Source organism: Ictidomys tridecemlineatus, chromosome 5 (assembly GCF_052094955.1).
Source record: "Ictidomys tridecemlineatus isolate mIctTri1 chromosome 5, mIctTri1.hap1, whole genome shotgun sequence".
Taxonomy (NCBI): domain Eukaryota; kingdom Metazoa; phylum Chordata; class Mammalia; order Rodentia; family Sciuridae; genus Ictidomys; species Ictidomys tridecemlineatus.
Window position 1 is genome coordinate 188,395,756 of NC_135481.1, and position 22,358 is coordinate 188,418,113.

General features: G+C 60.7%; 1 protein-coding gene and 1 long non-coding RNA gene across 2 annotated transcripts; one reads left to right on the forward strand and one right to left on the reverse strand.

Annotated features, from left to right (window-relative positions):
* The first annotated feature begins 879 nt into the window (after positions 1 to 879).
* On the forward strand, positions 880 to 3,554 carry LOC144378153 (uncharacterized). Its single transcript, XR_013439762.1, has 2 exons — positions 880 to 2,311; positions 3,053 to 3,554. It is a non-coding gene; the product is annotated as an uncharacterized LOC144378153 (long non-coding RNA).
* Rbm38 (RNA binding motif protein 38) lies at positions 3,494 to 18,617 on the reverse strand. The gene is made up of 4 exons (XM_078051883.1): positions 18,204 to 18,617; positions 17,385 to 17,508; positions 16,854 to 16,908; positions 3,494 to 4,991 (listed from the first exon to the last, which is right to left on the reverse strand). Exons 1-4 carry the CDS (start codon positions 18,438 to 18,440, stop codon positions 4,688 to 4,690), a joined length of 720 nt encoding a protein of 239 aa, XP_077908009.1. The 5' UTR covers positions 18,441 to 18,617; the 3' UTR covers positions 3,494 to 4,687.
* Positions 18,618 to 22,358: the final 3,741 nt, after the last annotated feature.

The window sequence follows — 22,358 nt, forward strand, 5'->3', positions numbered from 1 at the left end:
CCCTGTGTCCGCCCTTGCCCCCGCTGGGGTCTCACGTCCAGGCTGGTCCTGCTCCTCCAGGTGTCCTCCTTCAGCTTCCAGGGTAATAGCTATAGGTGGCCCAGTGGGCGGTGACCCTAGCCACACTGCCACGGCTCCGCATCCCGAGCCTCACCACCTCCTGAGACAGGAGGAGCCACCCCCAGCCACAGGCCTCAGGGCTCCCCTGCCCAGTCCAGCAGGGTGGCCGTGACCGTGGCCTCCTGGCGGCCCTGCTGCTGCACAAGCCCCACAAGCAGTGGTTTCCTGGGGGTAACTCGGGGCAGCAGGGCCAGAGAGGGTGGGGACCTGGGGGCACACAGCACAGCAGGCCATTACATGGCAATCAGGGCTCAGGCCCTAGGGACTCACCCCAGGCAAGCCCAGGCTGGGCAGGAATGGGGCGGAACCACCTGGGCCTGCACAGGGCCGCCAGGGTCAGGCCTGCCATCAGGTCCGGTCTCCCTGGGCCGTGGCAGCGCTCGCTCCCCTGGCCAGAAGGAAGGGGCTCCAGCCCTGCCCTGCCTCCTCCGCCCCCTCGGTGCCACCTGACAGGCTCAGCTCCACCTCTCTCCTGCCACTCCGGCCTCAGGCACATGGCTCTCGGGTAGCACGTAGCCAGGGAGGCTGGCCCTCGACATGTCAGCCTCCACACATGCACACATGTGCACACCTGCAAGTGCTCACTGTGCCTGAGTGCGTCAGGGCGAAGAAGGAGATTCGTGAGGCTGTGTGGACGTGCGTGACCATGCCTGCGTGTACCTCCCCGCCGGTGCACCAGGTGTGTGGCTGGCTGTGCTTCTGGCCCAGCTCTGTGGGACCCGGGCCAGGCCGACAGGTCAGGGGCACACAGGGGAGGATGCCCTGCAGCCCACACCCACTTGACACCTGCTCTGTCAGGACTGTGCTGCTGCCAGGGACACAGCGGAGGGCAGGACGTCCCTGCTCTTGGGAGGATGATCGTGGCCCCGTGCACTGCAAGGCTCAGGGCGTACCATGTTCTGGGTGGGGTCAGGGCCTCCCAGGTCCCCCTGCCCTTCACCTCTAGGGCAGTGCCTCCACAGGCCTCCTGGGGCTGTGCAGGGACTTCACTCTTCCATGTCTTGGTCCCCAGCTGTCACCTGGGTTCTCGTGGGCAACTGAGACATCCATGGAAAATGCTTGTGAGTGCCTGGCAGCGGCCAGCCTGCGAACGTCAGCGGCTGGGGCCAGATCTTCACTGGTGTCCTGTGGCCCTGCACCTCAGCTCAGCACAGGTGACCTCAGGAACCCTCTCTCCTAAGTCTGCCCGTCCAGGGTCCTTAGTACCGGAACCCAGAGGGTGTTTCCCAAGACCCGAGGCCGTCCTGAAGGCCTGTATCAGAGGCTGCCCCTGGCTGATAGGGACAGGAAATGCGGTAGCTGCGAGTGGCCCTCCTGATAACCCTGGCAGTGCCCACAACCCCCTCCGTGGCACCTCTTGCCCTTATCTGCTCTGGGTTGGAAGGCCATGGGTCCTCAGTGTGGGGGAAGGGCAGGGAGGGCCCTGGGGAGAAAAGCAAGCCCACAGACTCCACCTGACGTGGCCTCTGCAGGCCTCTGGACAGAGCCTGGGCCTGAACCACAGAGGGGCAATCTGCACGTCAGAGATGAACCGACTGGGAAAAGCCAAAGCAGGGCCCCAGGACCCCAGAAGCAGGTGGGAAAGGTCCACCCGACATCATCCCCCCTCGGGGTGACCTCTCTTGATTTCCAAGCCCAGGGCCAACCAAGGGCGACCTGCGGCACTGACGGAGGACTCCACTGTGCACCCACTCACACCCCTCCCCCAGGTGGGTCGGCCAGCAGGCGGGCTTCAGGAGGCACCAAGGGCTCAGTGGTGGTGGCCACTCCTCACGTTGCCCGTGCCTCTGCTCCAGAGCCTCGAGGCTGCTCCTCCCAGCGTGTGTCCAGACCTCTCCCCATTGGCAGCCAGGCACCCTCCACCCAGGGGGTGGTCCTGAACCCTCACTGGCACTTGCTGGACCTGTTCTGTCAGAATCCCTGCGGCCTGCTGGCCTTCAGACCAAGTCCACCCCCCACAGCCTACGTCAGCACCAGGTTCCCTGCTGAGCAGCGAACAAGGTACAAGCTCCTGGTCCCTGCTCAGCAGGAGCAGGGCAAGGACAGGTGAGGTCACAGACTAAGTGGAGCAGCTGACAGCGTGCTCAGCTGGTGAAGCTACAGGTTCCCGACAGAGGGGCCAGCAGGGCAAAGGCCCTGGGGCAGGATCTGCCTGTGTGTCCAGGAACAGATTGGAGCCCTGATGCTGGATGTGAGTGAGTGAGGGGCGGGCAGCAGGCGAGGCCAGGGCGGCCACTTCAAGGGCCATGGGGAGCATGGAGGGTTTGGGGCTGGGGGAGAAGAAAGCTCTGGACAGTGACATGAAGAGGACAGTGAGGGGAGGTGGGGGCCCGCAGCTGGAGAAGACTCCCGACAGGCTCAGGAGGCAGAAACCCCGGATCTGCCACGTGGGGTGTGGAGGTGGGGAGGGCCTCGGGGGTGGTGTCTGGCCTGGCCACTATGGCAGGTGAGGGGCAGCTGGAGCTGCACCTGTCCAGGGCTCAAGCCCTGCCTGAGGGGCTAGGGTACAAGCACCTGGAGAGAGGGCCAAGCCTCCCTCCACCTCAGCCGTGGCTCGGATCTGCCTCTTGTCGGGAGCAGCTGGGTGATCCTCGTGTGGAGTGCCCTGCTGACCCTCTGTGCCTTCTGCTGTGACACTGCCCTGCCACCCTTCAGAGGCTTCCCACAAATCTCTGGGTCTCCCAATCACCCTGTGCCCAGGGAGCTGGGTGGCATGTCCGTGTACACACCCCACAGTGGGCCCAGCTCCAGCCTCACCACCTCCCTGAGTTCACCTCCTTCCACTGGCCTCCTGGTCCACGAACCCCACCTCCGGGCCTCTGTGCCTGCTGCCCTCTGCCTGGAGCCCGCCCTTCTCCGTTGGCCTCCCAGTATCTCCTTCGTAGGGCTGGTCACCATCGGGCTGACTCAGTGGCCTGTGTGCCCCTCACAGACCCTGATGGCAGGACCATGCTCTGCTCACCACCCTCCCCAGAACTCTGCCCACCGACCAGCGCACGTTTCTTGGAGGGAAGGAAGGAGCGAGCAGCTGCAGCGGTCAGGGTCCACGCCCTCCCCACTCCTGCTGCCTCCCTGCATGGCCACCCTGCTCCTGGCTCTGAGTTCTGGGCATGCTCGGACATCCTCTCTAACCCGTGCAGCATCCCAGGCAGCTCCCACAGGCACCCCCAGCTCAGGCCTCCTGTGCAGCCAGGATGGCAGTGCCCCGCCCACACTACCTGCGAGGACCTGCCTGGGCAGGGCTGCCTCTCCCCCAAGAAGGCGCTCTGGGGCCGTGTTCGTTCTGTCACCCTGATGCCCAGGCTGCAAGGGCCAGAGGCAGAGGCCACCCAGGGCCACTGGGCTTAAGAGAAAAATTACAAACCAACTCTCCTTACAGAGAACAAGTTTTATTTTTATAATCAGAACATTCTAATAAAAATACCATAACATTAGCTACCTTCACCTCCGGGCTTTCTCTACTCCAGGCGTGCCATGGGACACCGGCCACTCGGCTCCCTGAGGTAGGGCAAAGGCACAGCCCAGCTGCCCGCCTGCTGGGGGCCCCCTCTGTGCTGGGAGCCCCTCATCCTCTAGTCCCGGGCCCCACAGGAGTTGGCACAGCGAACCAGAAGCCCCCACTGCGCCTCTTAGCAGCAGGAAGGGTGCGTTCCGGGCTGCGTGCAGCAGGTGACGACAGGAGAGTGGGCGCAGAACCTGCACTCAGAGCCTTGCAGGGGCCTCAGAGGGCTGGGCTGCCACTGTCCTGTCCCACAGCAGCTGGCGCGCACTCCCAGGTGGGAGGAGCAGGGCCCAGGGAGACACGCAGCAACAATGTGGTGACAGACACCTGAGAACTCACCATGGTGGCCAAACACACTTCACCAGCCCAGCAGGCAGTGAACAGTTGCCCAGGAGGGCCCTCTCGTCCCATGATGCCTGCCTTCCAAGGGCCAGATCAACCGGCGGCAGACACTGTATCACAGAAATACTGTCATCATCTCTAGGTGGAGCCATCAACAAAAACAAGTCTCTCAGTCAAAATTAGGTTCTGGGTTCTTGGTGGCATCAGTGTCTGTTGAAAAAATAGACTTGAAATTCTGGAATCGCTCAGTAGCAAACAAAGAACAGGAAAAGGCGCAGTGCGTCCACTGAAAAGGACATCACTGGCACCTGGGGGGACCTGGCGGCCCGCTCAGGAAGCGGCTTCGAGGAGGAGGAGGGCGGTCCCCACACAGCAGCCGGCCACAGTCCTGGGTTCTCCCTGCCAGGTCTCCCTGAGAAGGCACCTCGGTGGAAAGGGTGTCAGCGTGGCCCGCGGCACCGGGAGTGTGGGGGGCAGCCAGGCCTGGGGGTGGGCCAGGGGCGAGGGGCCTGCACTCGCCTCTTCAGACAGCTACTTGGTCACTCCGTCCTGAAGTCCCCCTCAAGGCACGATGGGACCTAGACCTGAAGAGACGCCGCCTGGACGTGCCAGGGGGTCTTGGAGGCACAGGTGCTGGTGGAGCCAAGAGCTCGGCCGGCCACTGGCCCAAATGTGTCTGCTGGGTGGGCAACGTCACCGCAGTCCCTGCAGCGGGGACGGCCCTCACTGCATCCTGTCAGGCTGCAGCTGCGGTGCTTGGTACTGCACAAAAGCGGCCCCCGCGGGGGCCGTGGCTGACAGGGCCTGTGGCATGGCGGCTGGGTAGCTGTAGCCCACAAAGCTGGCGGCTGTGGCAGGCGAGGCGGCATATGGGTACTGGTCGTAGGTGGCTGGTGGGTACTGGGCATAGGCCGGGCTGGCAGGCGTGTACTCGATGTAGGGCGAGGACAGCGATGGGACGGGCGTGGCCGGGATCACCACACTGGGCTGCACGATGGCTTGCGGGTAGATGTAGTGAGGGGTCAGCCTGTGGGCCAAGCAGAGAGTCAGGGCCAGCAGGCAGAGTGGGGAGACGTAGGGCCCAGGTGGAGCAGGACGCAGTGGGCCCCTCCCCAGCCTCTTCCTCATTCCCCAGCGGCACCATCGGAACTAGCAACCCCTACCCAGTCTGCGTGCCCACACACCCTCCACCTGCAGGGGGCCTGGCAGCGCCCATGGCTCCTGCTCCCAGGGAGGCCTTCCCGGCTGAGCCACCCCACGCCCCACCTGCCTCCCCCAGGACCCCTGCGTGATGTTTAGAGTGGCCGAAGAGACGCCAGGCAGCTCTGGCAGCGAGCCTGGTACAAGCCCAGCCCACGCCCTGCCCAGGGAACCCTCACAGGCTGCCTGTCCTGCCTGTCCCCAGCTCAGTGCCACTCATACCCGGCTGGCACTGGCCAAGGTGGGAGTAAGGAGCACCTGCTGAGGGGCGCACAGCAGGTGGAGAAAGAGGCAGAAGGACTGCGACAGTGAGGGGACGGGGAGACCCGGGGCACGGCCACCTGGCGATCCCACAGGCAGCAGGGCAAAACCCGCCACAGGTGGCAAGCCACAAAGTGCTCCTCACCCAGGAGCAGTTGACCCTCGTCTTGTTAGGAGGGGAAGAGAATGGGCGGCCACATACCAGGCTGCCGCGCAGGGCGCTGGAGACATCACCCTGTGTCCTGGGCCCAGGGCCCCAGCCCTCCATGGGAGGGAAAGTCCCCGTGCCAGGGGGGAATGGCAGCCCAGGGCCAGCAGGAGGCGGGGGAGGCAGACAGAGGGCGCTGCCCTGGTGGGTGCGGCTCTGCCCAGCTGCTATGCGTACCTGGGCCTCACGGCCTGTGCAGCAGCAGCAGCAGCGCCCACAAAGCACCACTGCAAGACGCTCTGAGTGTCAGGCGCAGAACGACCATGTCAAGGCGAGACGTGGCCACCACGCACCAGTGCTCCTCCACTTGTGCCCGTGTGAATTACACAGGGCAAAGTGCCCCAGGTGGAGCCCTCACCCCTGGACCAACTCAGAAAGATGCCACCATGAGAAGGCCATGCAGATGCGTTGGACCAAACAGAGCTGGCAGCCTGGGAGGGCACTACGGCAGCCCCAGGGTGCTACATGGAAAACCCGGGTCACCGGAGGGGACAGAGCAGTGTCTAAGATCCCTCCAGAGCACACACTGCACTGCTGAGGTCGGTCAGCAGCACACCTGCGATGCTGTTTATGCAGAACATCTCCAGGTGTCCCAGACAAGGCCAAGCGCACACTGATGCTGCGCAGGGGTGCATGCCATTCCTGACTCCCCTGCTGAGCAGGGTGGACCCAGGACAGATGAGGGAGGCTGGGGGCAGGCCAGTTCCAACTCTTACCGGTGGCCACACCTGTGATTCCTGCCACTCAGAGGCCGAGGCAGGAAGATCACAAGCCCAAGGCCAGCCTCAGCAACTTAGTGAGGCCCTGTCTCAAAAATAAGAAAGGCTGGAATGTGGCTCACCAGTCAAGTGCCCCAGAATTTAATCCCTGGTGCGAAAAAAAAAAAAGAAAGAAACAAAAGAAAGAAAGGTTAGGAGGAAGGAAGAGCCCCAGCACCCACCCCCTCAGGACTGGCTAAAGGAGGTGTGATCTGCAGCAGTGACGGGCCCCACGTAGGAGAGCCTTGGAGGGCCACCCTGAGCGAGGAAAGTTGCATGCCCAGGCCACATCTCCCATGGGTCCATGTGCGTGAATGGCCCAGGAGGCCAATCAGACAAGAGCTGGGGAGCAGGGAACCGGGGGAGGGGCTCCAGCAGCCTCCTCCGGGGGCTGAGACTTCTGCAGCAGACAGTGGGAGTAGCCACACAGCTCTGTGGACACTTGCCACCGCACTGGTCAAGACAGTGGGGTCCAGAGCATGTCCCTTTTGCCACAGTGAGGTTATGCAGGCCAGGGACAACCCGAGGTAGGGAGGGGTGTCCAGTGTGGGTACATGCATGGCAGGGGAGCACAGCAGAGCAGGGAAGCATGCCAAGGCTCAGGGCCCACACGCCCCCATGCCTGAGGGACCCCAGTTCCTGTCGGGAGGTCCCTATGCCACAGCATGCTCAGAGATGCTAACTGCCTTCCCCCAGAGGCTGCAATGACACACACAGACAGAAGGCAGCACCCTGGGCCCTGCACAGAAGACATCCTGCAGCCACTGTCTGGAGGCCAGGCAGCCTCTGCCAGGCCCCCACAGAGGTGCCTGCCCACCCTCACCTCACCGGGCTCCTCTGTGGTCCAACCTGCCTCTACCAAGGGAACTCAAGCCTTGAATGGCTGAGGCCTGAGATCAGATCCTGAGGCAGGCTGACACCTTCCCACACACCTGCCTGGACCAGCGGAACACAGGACCCTGTCCTTGAGGGCTTCGGTTCCAGGGTGGGGAGAACAAAGCACATCAGCCAGAAGCCAGAGCTTCTGAGGAACTGAGAGGGCAGAGGGCTGGGAGGTGGCAAGCTGCAGAGACAGGAAGCCCCTCCAAGGTGGGAAGACCACACTGAGACCTGAGGACAAGAATCTGGCCACAGAGGACAGTAGAGAGGAGTCTAAGGCAGGGGCAAGTGTGAGCACTGGAGGGGCTGGACAAGAACACCAGGCTACCCTTCATGCACATGCCCCCCACAGCCCTGACCCCCAGATCCTTGCTGTGCCAACCACGCCTGTCCCCCTATGCATATCTAGCCCTCCCTGGGAGGGAGTGCCCGCAGGCCCTTCCCACCCTGGCCTTCACCAGAGGCCTGCTGCTGTCTCCCTGCAGTGCCCCTGCTCCCTGGATGACCCCTGGCAGGAATCAAAAGCTCTTTTTTTGGGGAAGGGTTGGGTAAGCCTTTGGGAGGCAGGGTCCCAGCTGGGAGTAGAGAGACAGCAGACAGACAGGGCAGCCATGCTGACGTTGCACCAGCTGCCCTGCAGTCCTGGTGCCCACCTGCTCTGGAACCCTTGGAAACACTCCTCCCTGAGCTTAGACCTCCTCCAAACATAGGCAGGGCACCTGGCCACAGGCCCTGAGTCACACAGGGGTGGACCTCCTGCAGACTGCAGTCAGATGGGCAGGACCTGCCAAGGTGGCCCAGGTCCTAGTCCCCAGCCACGTGCCAGCAATGCCACTCAGAACAGGGCCAACTGCTGAGAGCCAGGCTCCAGCACTCACAGGCCACTGGCCCCACCACCTCTACCGAGGCCCAGTGCCATCCAAGGGGATCTGCCTCCACGTCCCTGGCTCCCAGGGACACCCTGCATCTGTGTGTCTTCGGCTGTGCCCCCTGGAACAGCTCAGGTCAGCCCCACCAACAAGAGGAGCCCGAGGCCTTATATTTCATCCTCAAAGCCCAGAACAGGTGCAGTTCTGCCCCTTTTGTTGAGAGAAAAAGATGCTCAGAGGCCCAAACCACACAACAAAGGAGGGGCCGAGTGAAGTCCACCCACTGCCCACCTGCTGCACAGCACCTGTGCCCTGAAGACTGGTGGGCCCAGGCCTGGGTCAAAACAAAAGGAAGGAATGGGAGGGGCCAACTGTGCCGTGCCAGGAGCCCAGGCCAGGGAGGCCGGGGGTGAGGACCGTGAGGCGTGGGCAGCGACAGGGCTCCCACAGTCTCTCTTCTGGCCGGCCTGGCTCTGTCCGCAGGCAAGTCGCAGGCCACCTCCATGATGCAGAATGGTCTCACAAGCCCCGTCATGGCTAGCTATGGGGCCACAGACTGCACAAGGGCAGTGGCTCCCAACCAGAAGAAATGGCAGGGTCTGAAACAACTCTGGTTGTCACAGCTGGGGTGGGGACAGTTGCCAGAACACTGCTAACATCCTACAATGCCCAGGACAGTCCCCACAGCACAGAACTCTCCAGCCCCAAATGTCACTAGTGCAGAGGTCGAAAGCTCTGCCTCACATACCAGAAACTACCATGCCACAGGCAGCACGAGGCATTGTCACTGCTGCTGCAGTCACAGATGCCCGAGCCAGAGGCTGGAGAGGGCAGGCGGGGTGACGAAGCGGGGCATGTGCACACACAGGAGCACACGCATACAGACAAGAAGCCACCAGTCAGGAGACGGCAGCCGGCAACATCGACACGGAGGGCAGCTTGGCCCTAGGGCCTGCACCTCAGAGGCCAAGTCCTGCCTGGAGCAGGGGAACCCACTCACACCCTGACCCAGGTTCAGGAGGGCCCGGGTGCCAAAGCCTCCTGTGCCTGGCCCTCACGTGCAGGGAAGGGCATAGGCCTGGGGCACAAGCTGTCGGGCCACCAAATCTCAGCAACTCCATGCACAGGCCTGTCCTCCCAGGGCCTGCAGGCCATGATGGCCTCGTCACCTTCCTGCCCCAGGGAAGGGCCCATCCGACCACCAAGCCTCTCCCCAACTGCTACAAACCCCCCACCCACCAGGAGCCCTTGCTTCCACCCTCACTACCCCTCCTCCTCCACCTCTCCAGCCAGGCCCCCACCACCGCCTCCCCACCTGCCAGCAAAGCAGTTGTCTAGAAGACCTCCAGACCTCGTCACCCCCCAGGAGCAGAATCAACTCAAACTGTCCCTGAATAGGCCCAACCCCTCTCTCCAACTCCTCTCCCCTTACTGCCTGCTCCCTCCACAAGCACACTCCCACTACCCTGGGCTCTTCCTGTCCCCAGACCTGGTCCACTTCTTCCTCCCACCCCAGGGCCTTGGTACCTGCTGCTTCTTCACCTGCTGGTTCTTTCCACAGTTCAAAGCTCACCTTTCAGGGTCCTCCTTGACCCCCAACTTCAGTTTTCTTCTTACAATCTGAAGCCACTCAAATGGCCATGGGCATCACATGTCCCATGAGGATGAGACTTCTGCCTTGATCACTGTGCCCCAAGTGCCCAGCACAGAATGTCCCAAGTACTGAGCATCTGGGGCAGAACCAACTTGCAGGCCCCTGGGTAGCAAAGAAGCCTCCCCAGGTTGTTAGCTGCTTCCTGGGCCAGAAGTTCCAGCCCAAGATGACAGAGAAAGCCTTTAGCCTCCAAGAGCTGCGGCCAGGCAGGTGGGGTGGGGGCGGCAAGGCTCTGCTCGGCAGGTCCAGAGGGGAGGAGGGGCCCACCAGCTTCACTCTGCAGTCAAGTGCCCACCCAGCATCACACACCCTCACTGCTGCCTCCACGAGAGGCCAGCCCACAGGGATGCATGAGGATTTACTGCTGGGTGCGCCCCAGACATAGGCAGAATCAACGACCCTGTCCTCTGGCTGAAGAAGGCTGGACAGACCAGGCCTTTCCTCTTCCTCAAGATCAGCCTCAGGCTCAGAGTGGCTGCCAGCAAGCCCTGGAGGAAGCAGCAGACCAGCGGCCCGGGCAGCCAGGCTCCATGCAGGGAACCCAAAGGTCAGGTGGCCCAGGCCCACAGGGAGGCTCCTGCATGGTCTTCCAAGGACAGGCTCCCACTGCCACCTCAGGGTGCTCTTCACAGGACACAGAACTTGCTACCGCAGACTGTTCCCAGCCAGGACACCAGGTCAAAGGCAGGAGACACCACCGTCCCCTTCCTTCCTGGTTTCTGGAGGTTCCTGTCCTGGAACCCTGTGGCCCTGAGTCCTGCCCTCTCATGAAACCTGTCCCTTCACCACATGTGCAAGATGACAGCAGTGTGTCCCAGAAGATCAGTCCCATACTTTTGCAGGCAGGAGAAGTGGGCACCCCTGGGCAGGTGACATGGGCAGGACCAGCTCAGGCGCCCAGATGAGACAGGAGTTGGTCCACATAAGTCCACGGCCCATGGACAGGGCCCCCGATAGCAGGTGGGTGGGGGAAGGACAGCCTGGGTTCTCCACCTCCCTAGTACCAGAACAGCACTAGGCCAAGTCTGGGGGGCCCTACTTGGGCTCTGGGAGGGACAGAGGAGCTGCAGCTAAGGAGGGGACAACTGGTTCTGTCTCTACCTCCCGCTGAGGCAACAGGCCCATGTCTCCACTGAGCACCCACCTCACCAACAGCACCCTGCAAACTCAGCCCATGGAGACCAGGGTCCCAGGGCAAGAGCCACAGGTCCAGACTCTGGCTATGCCAGTGAAGCCGCAAGGACAATCCTCTGGCCATGGCTGCCAGAGCACAGTGAGCTCTCCCGTGGATCCTAGATGCCCCTCAGGGGAGGACGTGCGACTCTGAGCAGTGGTCTCTGGGAACCCAGTGGGCAAGGGCATTGTGAGCAATAGTCAGTGCAGATGGCGCCCAGGAGACAGGCAGGGGCCCCGCCACACTCAAAGCAAAACTCTCAGTGAAAAATAACTGGCTGCGGCCCAGGAGGGCTCATTTCCTGCACACGAAGCCACCTCTGAAAATAAAAACGAAATGGCAAATGAGCCCATTTCACTTTTTCTGCTTCTGGGGCCTTGTCCCACCAGGCTAGGGACAAGGTGGCAGCAGCTAGAGCGGCACCTCCAGGCCTGGCAGGGGGTGCCTTCTGTGCAGCCTCCTGGCAGGCAAGAAACCAGGCCAGGACCATGGGACGCTCGGGTTCTCTGGGGTCCCCCAGAGAGGCCAGGCAAGCTGGGAAGGCAGCTGTGGTAGATCCATGCCCTCTGTGCAACACCAGGCTCTAGACAGCAGCTCCACCTGACCCTGGCCACGTCCCACCGCTGCTCCTCCCAGATGCCCTGCCATGGTCCCCGCCATCAAAGCCAGTCCAACATTCTTCCACTTGCTCTGGAAGCTTCTACCTTTCAAACACATATTTCAGAATCCCATCATTTCTCCCCACGGCCCCAACAGCCTCCATCTGGGCCCTCAGCAGTCCAGACCCACTCAGCAGACAGAGGCTGCCTTAAACACAAACGTAAGTCCACTTGCCCTCCTTGCTCGGCACCTGCGAGGACCAGGCCACCCAGTGTGGTCCCAGTGCCCTGGGCCTGTCATTACAGCCCCACACAAGCTGAGGCCACCCCGACCCCCACTTGCCTGCCACCTCTGCCTCCACAGCCTGGCTGCCTCTTGCCCCACAGAGGCCAACCTGTCTCCACTCAGACAGGATAAGACCTATGTACCTCCTGGGGACGCTGCAACTACAAGCTGAGACAGGGTCTCTCAGCCCACCCTCCTGGGGGCATTGTAACTGCAAGCTGAGACAGGGTCTCTCTCAGCAAACCCCTACAAGATGAGCTAACCAGTGAGCACACGGCCCCTGGCCAGCACACAAGGGGACAGGAGAGGAGCACACTGCAGGCTCCCAGCATGCCTGTCCAGCATGAGTGGGGATGCTGAGCCTACCTGAGGACCAGGTGGGAAGCCAGGGTCACACCCACGTGGCTCCAGAGGGAGCAGGAAGCAGTGTTGCTCCTCCACAGCACCCTGAGGGTGCCGGCTGACCAACCTAGTGCCGCTCCCTGCTCTGGACAGCATGGTGGCTGCCTATGGCCAGGCCTCTCCCATGGGACCAAGGCCTGGGCCCCTTGCCTGAGGCTTCCGGAAGAGGCTCCCCAGCCCTAGCAGGGCCGCAGGGCGGGCGAGGAACTCAGCCTTGGCGAGGAACCCGAGAACGCCTGCAGGCTGGCTTCTGTCAGCAGCTGAGGACAAACAACAGGTGCGGCAGGGCCACCCGTGGGGAGGGCCAGGTGCAGCCTACGCCTTGCTCCAGACAAGATGCCAACAGGAAGCAACGGTGCAGGCAGCGAGGAGACACCCCAAGGGAAAATCGTGAGGGCCAGGCCCCCATGGCCTGCCAGCTCTGAGCCGAGCCCACCCCACCCGTGGGCCTGCTGCCCACACACCTCTCCCCGCCTGGAGCACTCCGCCCAGGCACCTCTGGGGCAACCTCCTCACCACCTCACCCCTCCCCAGCAGGCCTTCCCCAGCAGACCATGAAAAGCCACCCACACACCCTGCCGTCACCTGCAACCCCATCCTGGCCTTATTTTTCATTTTGTATTATGAAATCATAAGTCTCCTCAGAAATTTAAAGGTGCAAAGGGGGCCCATGTTCCCTCCCCAGGATGGCATCCACATAAGCAAATGCACTTTCCCATGCAGGAAACTGCGCAGGGCTGGAACCTGGACACCAGGCCCAAATTGGACTTCCCCAAGTTTGGCACGTGCTGTTTTTGTTTTATCTGACACACAGAGGTCCGCCTAGCCAGCTGCGCTCACCACGCAGGCTGCTCGCTCCCACAGAGGCACTCACAGCCGCTTCCTGTCCCACTGTGCTCAGCACCAGCCCTGGCCACGCCAGCAGAGATAGACAGACGTGGGCACCTGAGATCCAGCAGGGACCAGGCCTTCCTGCATGGCAGGTACCCACACGCAGCGAGTGTGCAGATGGTTCCGGAGCAGCTCTTTCTGTTCTCTCCATCCCCACTTGTGCTCTGCTCAGGCCCTTGGCTGGGTGACAGTGAGGGCCACATGTCTCCACCTGGGCACTAGGCACCCTCATGTGGAGGAAGCAGGGGTCACCAAAGCGACAGGTTCAGTGGGGAGGCACATGATAGGGACTCTACACAGGCCAACACCCTGGCTCATTCATTCAAGAGCTGCCACATGACCAGGAGGTGTGGAGCTGGGGAAGGGAGCTCAGATCCCTGTCTTGAGCTAACCCTGGTGGTGAGGCCCAGAAGTCTCCCATGGCTCCAAGCTGCTTCACAGTGGCAGACAGGTCAACAGACCTCGCTGCAGGCTGTTTGAGACAATGTGGGGCAAATCCCAGGCCTCCTGGGGCCAGGCCCTGATCAATGAGCTCTGCACGTGGATGCTAGAATCCCAGTGAGTTGGCACTGTCACTGTCCCCACTACCCTAATAGGGAGGAGCCTGATAACTGAACTGGGCCTGGCCTTCAGCTGGGGCAGTCCTGCAAGCTCTAACTCCAACACAGGGCATGCCTTATGCCCAGCAGCCCCAAGACCCTGCACCGTCATCACAGACCCCTAGGGCTTGGCTCTCCACCTGGTATGCAGCAAAGGTCTCAGTGAATGGATGTCAAGTTGACAGCAAGGTCCTCTTAAGAACAGGGAAGGCGACCTGCAGAGAAGCAGCTGGCCCTTCTAAAATAGCCCCAGGAGAGGTTCCAAATCCAACCAGGCCTGGCATAAACCTCAGCCCCTGATATGCTTTTGGTCTTGAGTAGACAGATAGCCCTTCAGGCCAGGCTAATGCTCTGCCTGGACACATGATCCCAAACTCTCCACCTCCTTTCCTGCCTGCAGACCACTGAATGTCCTACCAGCCCAAAAAGACCCTGGGTGGGTCATCTGCAGCAGTGTGCCTCCTCTTGTAACCTCGCCCAGACCTAGGGGCTGGCACGAGCCACCTGCAACCTACCCCAGGCAGCTCTTCCATGTGTTGGGGCTTGGCCTCTACATAGTTACACAGCAGAATCACACAGGGTGTTAAGTCCCAAGAGGACCCCTTCAAACTAAAACAGCAGCCTAAAAGGGGACCCAGGCAAACAATCAAGCACAGAAGTTCTTTGGGGATGCTCTCTAATCACAGCAAGTCCTTCTTGGCTCCCTGGGTCCCTGTAGGACCAGGCAGGCAATACAGCGGCAGTGCTCAGCCTAAAAGTGGGTGGTGGAATCTTCAGAGCTGTCACAGGCACAGGACTGGGGCCAGAAAAGTCTGGGAGAAGTTCAGCCAGGCATTTGCAGACTCTGACTACCCTGGATCCCGGTCCCATGGTACCCGAGGCCATTGCAGGTCACCCCATTGCCAGCCCCAAGCAACAAAACTGACTGCTGAGTCAGGCCCAGCTCTGCCCGGGGGCCCAACTGTTTGCAAAAACAAAGGGGACGCTGACAGCCCAACTCTCCAGCCTGGCCAGGGGCATGCAGCAACTGGAGCTCACAGCTGACCCCACACCAGCTCTGCGGCCATATCACAGGGGCTTTGTGGCTGCTGGGCTTGGGTCTTGGCAGTGCCTAGAGGAGGCAGCACATTCCCAGCATCTACACTCACTGAACAAGAAGATCCATGTGGGTCTCCATCCCTTGGCAACCTTCAAATAGAGTGAAGCCTCTGCCCTGTCACAAGATTAAATGGCCAGTCCCATGGTCTAGACACATAACAGTGCTGCCTAAAGCTGCGTGCATGAGGCAGTGAGACTTGTGGCAGAGCCTCTAACTCCCCAGACAGGTGGCACCCACAGGCTCAAGATGGCAAGGGGAAAAATTAGGGTGCCCTTCCTACTCCCACAAGAGAGCAACCAAAGAGAGTGGGTTCCAGAGCCAGCCACCTGGATCAAACCTCACCCTGGATACTTGTCACGTTGCCCCCTGGACAGGTTGCTATCCTTTCTTTAACTTGTCTCTGCCTCAGTATCCCCCATCTATAAAATGAGGACAATACCAGGTATGACGCCAGAAGTTTGTGTGGGGAGTGTGCTGTGTTTAAAGGGCACTGTTCCCACTTCCCAGATGAGAAAACTGAAAAGAATGCTACTGGCCAAGCTGGACCCTGCTGGTAAGCAGTGGCCCTGACTTGAACCTAGGTCTGTGGGCTCCAGAGGCTGAGTGCTGACAGTTTCTAGGGTCCCACAGGCAGCTGAAAGGATAAGCAGAGCCCAGGCCTTGGGGGAAGGCCCTGCTCAATGTTGGCAGGAGCCGGCAGGTGCTAAGTCACACATCTTCCTCTCTAAGCAGTGAAGGCCATTGCCCAGGCCTGGGCACCTGGACCACAGCAGGCCAAGGGAAAGCCAAGACCGCCCTCCCTGTGTGGCCTCAACCCCAGAGGAAAGCACGGGATGAAGACACAAAGGCTAGGGTGTCCCCAGGCAGCTTTCAAGATGGCTCTGAATGTATGAAAAACCTCCATGTGTGAAAAGGAAGCCCATAACCATTCATACTCTGTCCTCCAAGCTCCCTCCCAGGAGGACACAGATGCTGAGGGCGGAGCGCATATTGGAAGGGTCCAGGCTACATTCCACCACCTGCAGCTCCTGTCACAGCACAGGAGCCAGGGAGCCACAGTGCTGCCTCACAGGGCAAGATCCCCTGAGGTGGGCAAGCAGCACTCTCCCCTGGGTCATTAATCTACCAGAACACAGAGTAGCCTGAGTCAGGACCCAGCCTCAACTGTGTGAACGAACGCATGCGCGTGCACGTGAGACTCAGGTACAAAATCCAGAGGCCAGAATTTGGACTCAGAAAGCTTTAAGAAACAGCAACCTTGTCTAAGGAGCAGCCATCCCCAGGTACCCCAACCACATCAACAACATCAAACATCCCCCATGAATCACTGTGCTGGGAAATCCAAGCAGGTGGAGCGTCCTAGGCACCCATACATCACACAAGTCCTTCCCCACCCAGCTGGGAGGTCTTGTCAGACATCAGCAGGGAGAGGTGGGATGTGGGAGTCTTTTTAGGATGAAGGAAGATAGGACAGAAAGCTCCAAAATGAGTCACAAAAGGCCCATAGGCCAGGCCCACTCAGACCAGTGATACCTGGTCCCTGTCACATCTCACCTGCTGCAGCATTCACAAAAATCAGAGCCTGATCAGCAGTGACCCACTGCTACCACCTTTCCAGCACTGGAGGTCAGAGGGGTACCTGGGAAACAGCCCAGGCCACTGTCCCTAACACTATCAATAAACATGGAGAGTGCCACCCTGCTCCAGGTACATCCTACAGCTTCCAGACGGCTGTTATCCCCATTGTACCGATGAAGAAACCTAGACACAGATGGCCTGTAAGCCTCCCAAGGTCACCCAACCACAGGTGGGGAGTGGGGTTGCACCAGGCAGAGGCTCCAGGGCTCATGCTCCCCTTTCTGTGGTGTGACCTCTGCCAGGGATTGAGAAATGCAATAGATCTCCTCCTAACTCCTCTCCCCCCAAACATAGTCATATTTCTGAAAACTGTCATTTCCCCAGCCTTTCAGACCCACTTCATCTCCAACCAAGCCAGCCACATTGACTCACCCATAAGTCCGCTGGACCAACGTCGGGTGTAACTGCTGCACGCCAACGGCAAAGCCTAGAACGAGAGAGTAGTGAGGGACACTGCCTGCACATGCAAGGTACCCAAGCCCACACGCAGGGAGGCAGAGCCATGCAGGCTACACACAAAGACAACCAGCTTTCTGTCCCTGCCAAGACTTCCACCACGGCCCCGCTCAGGAACCTCCAACACTTGGCCAAAGCAGGCCCAGGGCCCTGTGTGGCAGCAGCCTCTCTGTATTGGCCTCCTGGCCTTCAGCCCTGTGGCTGACTTCCTCCTGCAGGGAGGTCTGACAACTGGGGTGATGTACCCTCCCCACCCTGTCCCTCAGGGCCACATACTGCTAAGAAGGGGCCAAGCTCCTTAGCTGGGGGTGACTGCCCGGTGACAGTCCTGCAGGCACATGATAGCTGACTGCCACTCCCGGGGAAGGGGGGGGCCTTTTTCCACCCAGCAGATACCAACACTCAATATAGAAACTGAGAAGAGCAGGGAAGGAAAACAGCTCTCACCCGTCTGCAAGCTCCGGGGCTTGGCACCCAGATATGCCAGGTTCACATTGGCCTTTCGCCCATCGATGATGGGATTGGGGTCTTTGCAAGCCCTCTCAGCTGCTGCCCGGTCGGCCATGGTCACCTGGAGAAGCACAGATGAGACGGTCAAGGACCTCCACTGCTGAGCTGAGGAAGTGGGGAAGGGGCAGAAGATCACCCTGGCACCAGGCCACCCCTCCCCTCTCCCCTTCCTCCTAGAATCTGTTACTCAGGACCCTTGGGCCAAGTGCCCTCTGACCCCAGCCCAGGGCCCTCCCCCAGGCTGCCCCCTGGATTCCAGCTCCTCCCTCAAAGTTCAAGTGCTGGGAAATCTTGCCTTCAAGGACAGAAACTATCCCCTGGGAGTAGGGCAAAAAAAACGAACCCCCTGGGCGGGGGATCCGGCCTGGCGGGTCCACCGGTGGGGCCCCGAATTTCCCCATGGGAGGAGTCGGCACCCTCCAGTCGTTCGGAAGTAGGAAGCGTGTCTTCCGTCGTTTGTACTTAAACTGACTCCGGGCGGCTGAGGGGCTGCCGGGCCGTGGGGGAGGCCCAAGGGCCCGCGGCACAGTGGACCCCCGGGCTGCGCCAGAAAAGCCCCGGCGGGCGTCGGCCCGGCCCTCTCGGCGCTCCGTCCTAACCGAAGCCGGCGGTCTGCCCTCGGGCCTCGGTGGGGGCGGGGAGCGGGCGGCAGGTGCGGGCGCGCGGCGCCGGGCGGCCCCGCGAGGCGGCCGGCGAGCGCCCGAGTTGACTCCGCGGCGAGGGGCGGGGCGGGGGAGGGCGGCCGCCGACACTTACGAAGCCGTAGCCGCGGGACTTGCCGGTCTGGCGGTCGGTGATGACCACGGCCTCCTCGATGTCCCCGAAACCCTCGAAGTACTTCCTGAGCGAGGCGTCGGTGGTGTGATAGGGCAGGCCGCCCACGAAGATCTTGGTGAACGTGGTGTCCTTCTGAGAGCCGTGCATGGCGCCGGGGGCGGCCGGGGGCCGCGGGAAGCCCGCGCTCGGGGCGCACGGCGCGGGCTGCAGCAGCATAGGGGGCGCCCCACCGCTACGGACCTGGGCCGCGCGGGGCTGCGCTCATGAGGGGCAGCGAGGAGCGCGTGGGGCGGCGAGGGCGCCCGTCCAGCCGCCAGGCCCGTCCGCTCGCGCGCCGCTCCCGCCGTGCGCGCCGCGCTGCGCTCGGCACCGGCGCTGCGCGGACTCTGCGCCCAGGCGCCCGCCCCCGGGCTTTGTAGCCGGCCCCGCCCCCGTCGCCAGGCCCCGCCCACCTAGGGCCCGCCCCAGGCGCGGGGGCCGCCGGGAAGTGTAGTTCCGGCCCCGCCCAGCCGCGCCCTGGCGTGCCTGGAGCCCGGGGCACCAGGGCTTCTTAGCTGAGCACCTGCTGCACACGCGCCAGACCCAGTACTGGGCGCTGTACCCAGACCGACAGCCCAGGCCCTGCCCTCATGGATTAGATGTAACCGATTATTAGCTAGCTACTTAGGGGCCAACAGCATAATCATATTAAAAGTTTCACTGGAGGAGTATTTATCAGGGCCCCTAGGGGACAAGCCTTCTAGGACCAGGCTACAGCAAAGCACACCTCCTGGCCCCTCCGAGCTTCTGTGAAGAAGTAATTAAACAGTAAGTACATGATATACATTCCGGAGGAATTAGATGAGAGCTGCAGTGGAGCTGGGCTCAGTGGTCCCAGAGGCCACCCCTGAAAGGTGAGCTGGGTACAGAAAGGTCTGGGCCTTTTAAAGCTCCAGCCAGCCCCACTGGGGCTGGTGTTAGGGATTCTTTTGGGGCTTCTTTAAGGGAAGAGCAAGCAGAGGACTGATCCCTGTTCTCTCTGTCCCTGTCCCCAGACATAAAAAGGAGGCCCATCCTGGGGCTTCCTTGGGACCAGGCAGTTCCATCTGCAGAATTCTTGGGTCCCATGCAAAAATCAAACGTAGGACACCTTGTTCAAAGGTTATTACAAGGGGCTGGGGATGTGGCTCAAGCGGTAGCGCGCTCGCCTGGCAAGCGTGCAGCCCGGGTTTGATCCTCAGCACCACATACAAACAAAAATGTTGTGTCTGCCAAAAACTAAAAAATAAATATTAAAAAAAATTCTCTCTCAAAAAAAAAAAAAAAGGTTATTACAAACTTTAGCTTGGCAACAGCCTGGAAGGAAGTTCTGGGTTTTTTGAGGTCACTACAGGCCCATGAAGGACCTGGTTCAGCACCCCCATCTTGTGCAGTTGGGTCTGGGGCTTACATCCTCTGCATCTCCAGGCACTGCTATTGGGACCTGTGCGAGTGGGGAGCTGCAGCTGTAGTTGGGGTCCCTCCTGGTCCCAGCCCTGTGGCATCCTCTTGACACAGTGGGACAGAGGTAGGATCTGTGGAAAGTGGCCCCCCTTGGCTGAGGGGCACAGTGAGGCTACTTGGTTCAGCCCCATCTTTCCAGTGTCTGCCCAGCTTCTTCTCTGCCCAGGCTGTGTTGGACCCAGTGGCCCCACCCTAGCCCCCTTCACATGGAAGGGACCCCAAGTCTGTGAAAGTGTGCTGGAGACACAGCCTTCTGTCTGTCCTCTTTTCCTGCCTGCTGTTCCCCAGCTCTGGCCTCTGGGGCCTGTGCCTCACACTTGCCATTCACCAGCTTTTCCTTCCCCTCCTGTACTTTCCGACCCCCAGCACGTACACATTTGCCTGCTTGTCTGAGCATCTCCCATGGCCTGCCAGGTGGGGCCATGAAAACAGGGACCATAGATGTGTTGCTCAAGCTGTAGGCCTAGCAACAGAGGCCCTCAGACAGTGCTTCTGGAGTGAATTCAGGATGGAATGAACTGGGCCAGGAGAGCTGGGAACAGCCAGGAGCCCCTCCAAGCTCTTGGAAAACTTATTAAATTGTAACCTTGACTTGCCTCCTGGAGGCCCAGGAAGACAGTGGCTGTCCTGCTGTGTGATCTTGGGCCTGCTGGCTCCCTTTAACAGTCTCAGTGCCTTCCCTTGGCCTGACTGAAGCCCCCTACAAGTCCCAGCACTGTCACCTTCCCAACCCTCCCCTGCCCCACAGGGCACCAGCAGCTGCAGCCAGGGGGAGGGGGTTGGGCAGGGAGGAGCCTCCTGTCTGAAATAGGAGCTGCCCCAGGACAGTTCCTCCACACTCCACCCCCTGGCCCCTTTGGGTTCCTGCATCAGTCACCAGCCTCTCCACCTGTCAGGTTGCCCCACATCCCCAGTTCACCAACACTCAGCCATTCATCCAAACATGAACTCCTTAATGCACAGAGCTCTAGGCCCCAGGGATACAGCAGGCGGGAAGCGGAGGTTCCCATGTTATAAAGGGGTGAAGAGACAAAGGGACAACGAAAGATTCTATGGATGCACGAGCCGACGAATGAATGACTGCCTGAATATCAGGCAGTGTTTATATTTAGGTAAATTTCCCCAGGCAGGTACCGAACAGGGTGCAAAAACAAGGGGCAGGGGAGAAGGCAAAGAGTGAGCAGTGTCCTTTAAAGCCAGGGACAGCATCTGGAATTGATGGTCACAAGAGTGCGTCAGTGCCATGAAATATTAGGAACAGAGAATGCAAAGGCTCGGAGGTGAGAGACACAGTTATGTGGCCAATTCCTCACATGTCACTGATAATAATAATAATGATGGAAGTCAGCGCCTTTGAGTGCCTGTCAAGGGGCAGGTCCTGGACGAGGTGACTTAACCTTTGCCATAAGTAGGCACTATGAGACAGTTTCAAGAGAAGCGGACTGGGGCTCAAAATCCCTTGGGCAAGGCTGCTGAGGTCAGTGTGGCAGGTCCAGTGCAGAATCCCATCTTGTCCTCAAACAGCTTTTGGAAGGGGACTCGTCTCCCCACTTGGGGGGCTGAGCCGTGGAACCTCAGATAGGCTAAGTGAGCTGCCCATATGGCCAGGCGGGGCAGCAGTCCGCGCAGAACTCCAGGGTGGCGCACAACTCCGCGGTCCCCGGCGTCCCCAGCCAGCCCAGCCCACCAGTCATGAACTGTCATCTCCTTGCTGGGCACAGAAGGCCTGGGAGAGACCGTTCTCAACACAATCAGGACACACCAGCCTCTGGACTTCACTAGTCCTGGTCCCTCAGAGTCCACAAGGCCTGCCCCGTGACCATGGTGGCAAAGGCCATTTGTCAGAAAGCCACCCTGACATGGCTCTTGATGGTATGGCCACGAAGAGCCTGCCCAAGAGTAGATAGAAGGGATGGGGCAGGCTACAGCCAGGCCCCTGGACACCGCCCACAACCCTCCGTGACAGGAGACAATTATAGCACCTGTCACATGGTCAGCAGAAAACTCTGGCTCTGCCGGGGGAGTCCTTGGCACAGGGGGGCCCACTAGCCATCACACCACCCCTGCAGGACCGCCACCAGTGGCCACTAACTTGGGGGTTCTTGCTGGGGCTCCCCTGGCTTCTCAGTCGGAGGGAAGTTATGTCCCATAATCGCAGGAAAGGCTGGTAAGGTGAGAGTGAGACAGGGGACCCGTGTCGAGGGGCTGGGCCCCTAAGGAAGCGAGGGGCAGGCCTGAGGGCAAGCTCGGCACTGAGCCAGCCAGATCCGAAGGCCACTGGTAGACCCAGGAGGCCCCTGCTCTTTAGAACTTCAGCTCAGCCCACTGAAGCGGCTTAGGTCAGGTCTCCCCCATTATCAGCACCTCTGCAAACTTCCCTGAGCACGTGGACACAGCCAGTTTGGCAGTTGACGTTGGAGGAGACAGAGCCCCGGCTCTGGCGGGCCCTGTGGGCTGGTGACAGTAGCCTTCCCCCCCTTGCTCCCCACCCACTAGCTCAAGAGCAGGGGAAAGCAAAGAGTTCCTTTGCCTGCCTCCCTTGTGGAAAGGGGTGACCGTATCATGTCACCCTACTGTGGCCAGTGTGATCCAAGTGGAAGTCTGATGGGGCCCCTGAAGGCTTCCACTGTCCCGCTGAGAGAGGGAGAGAAA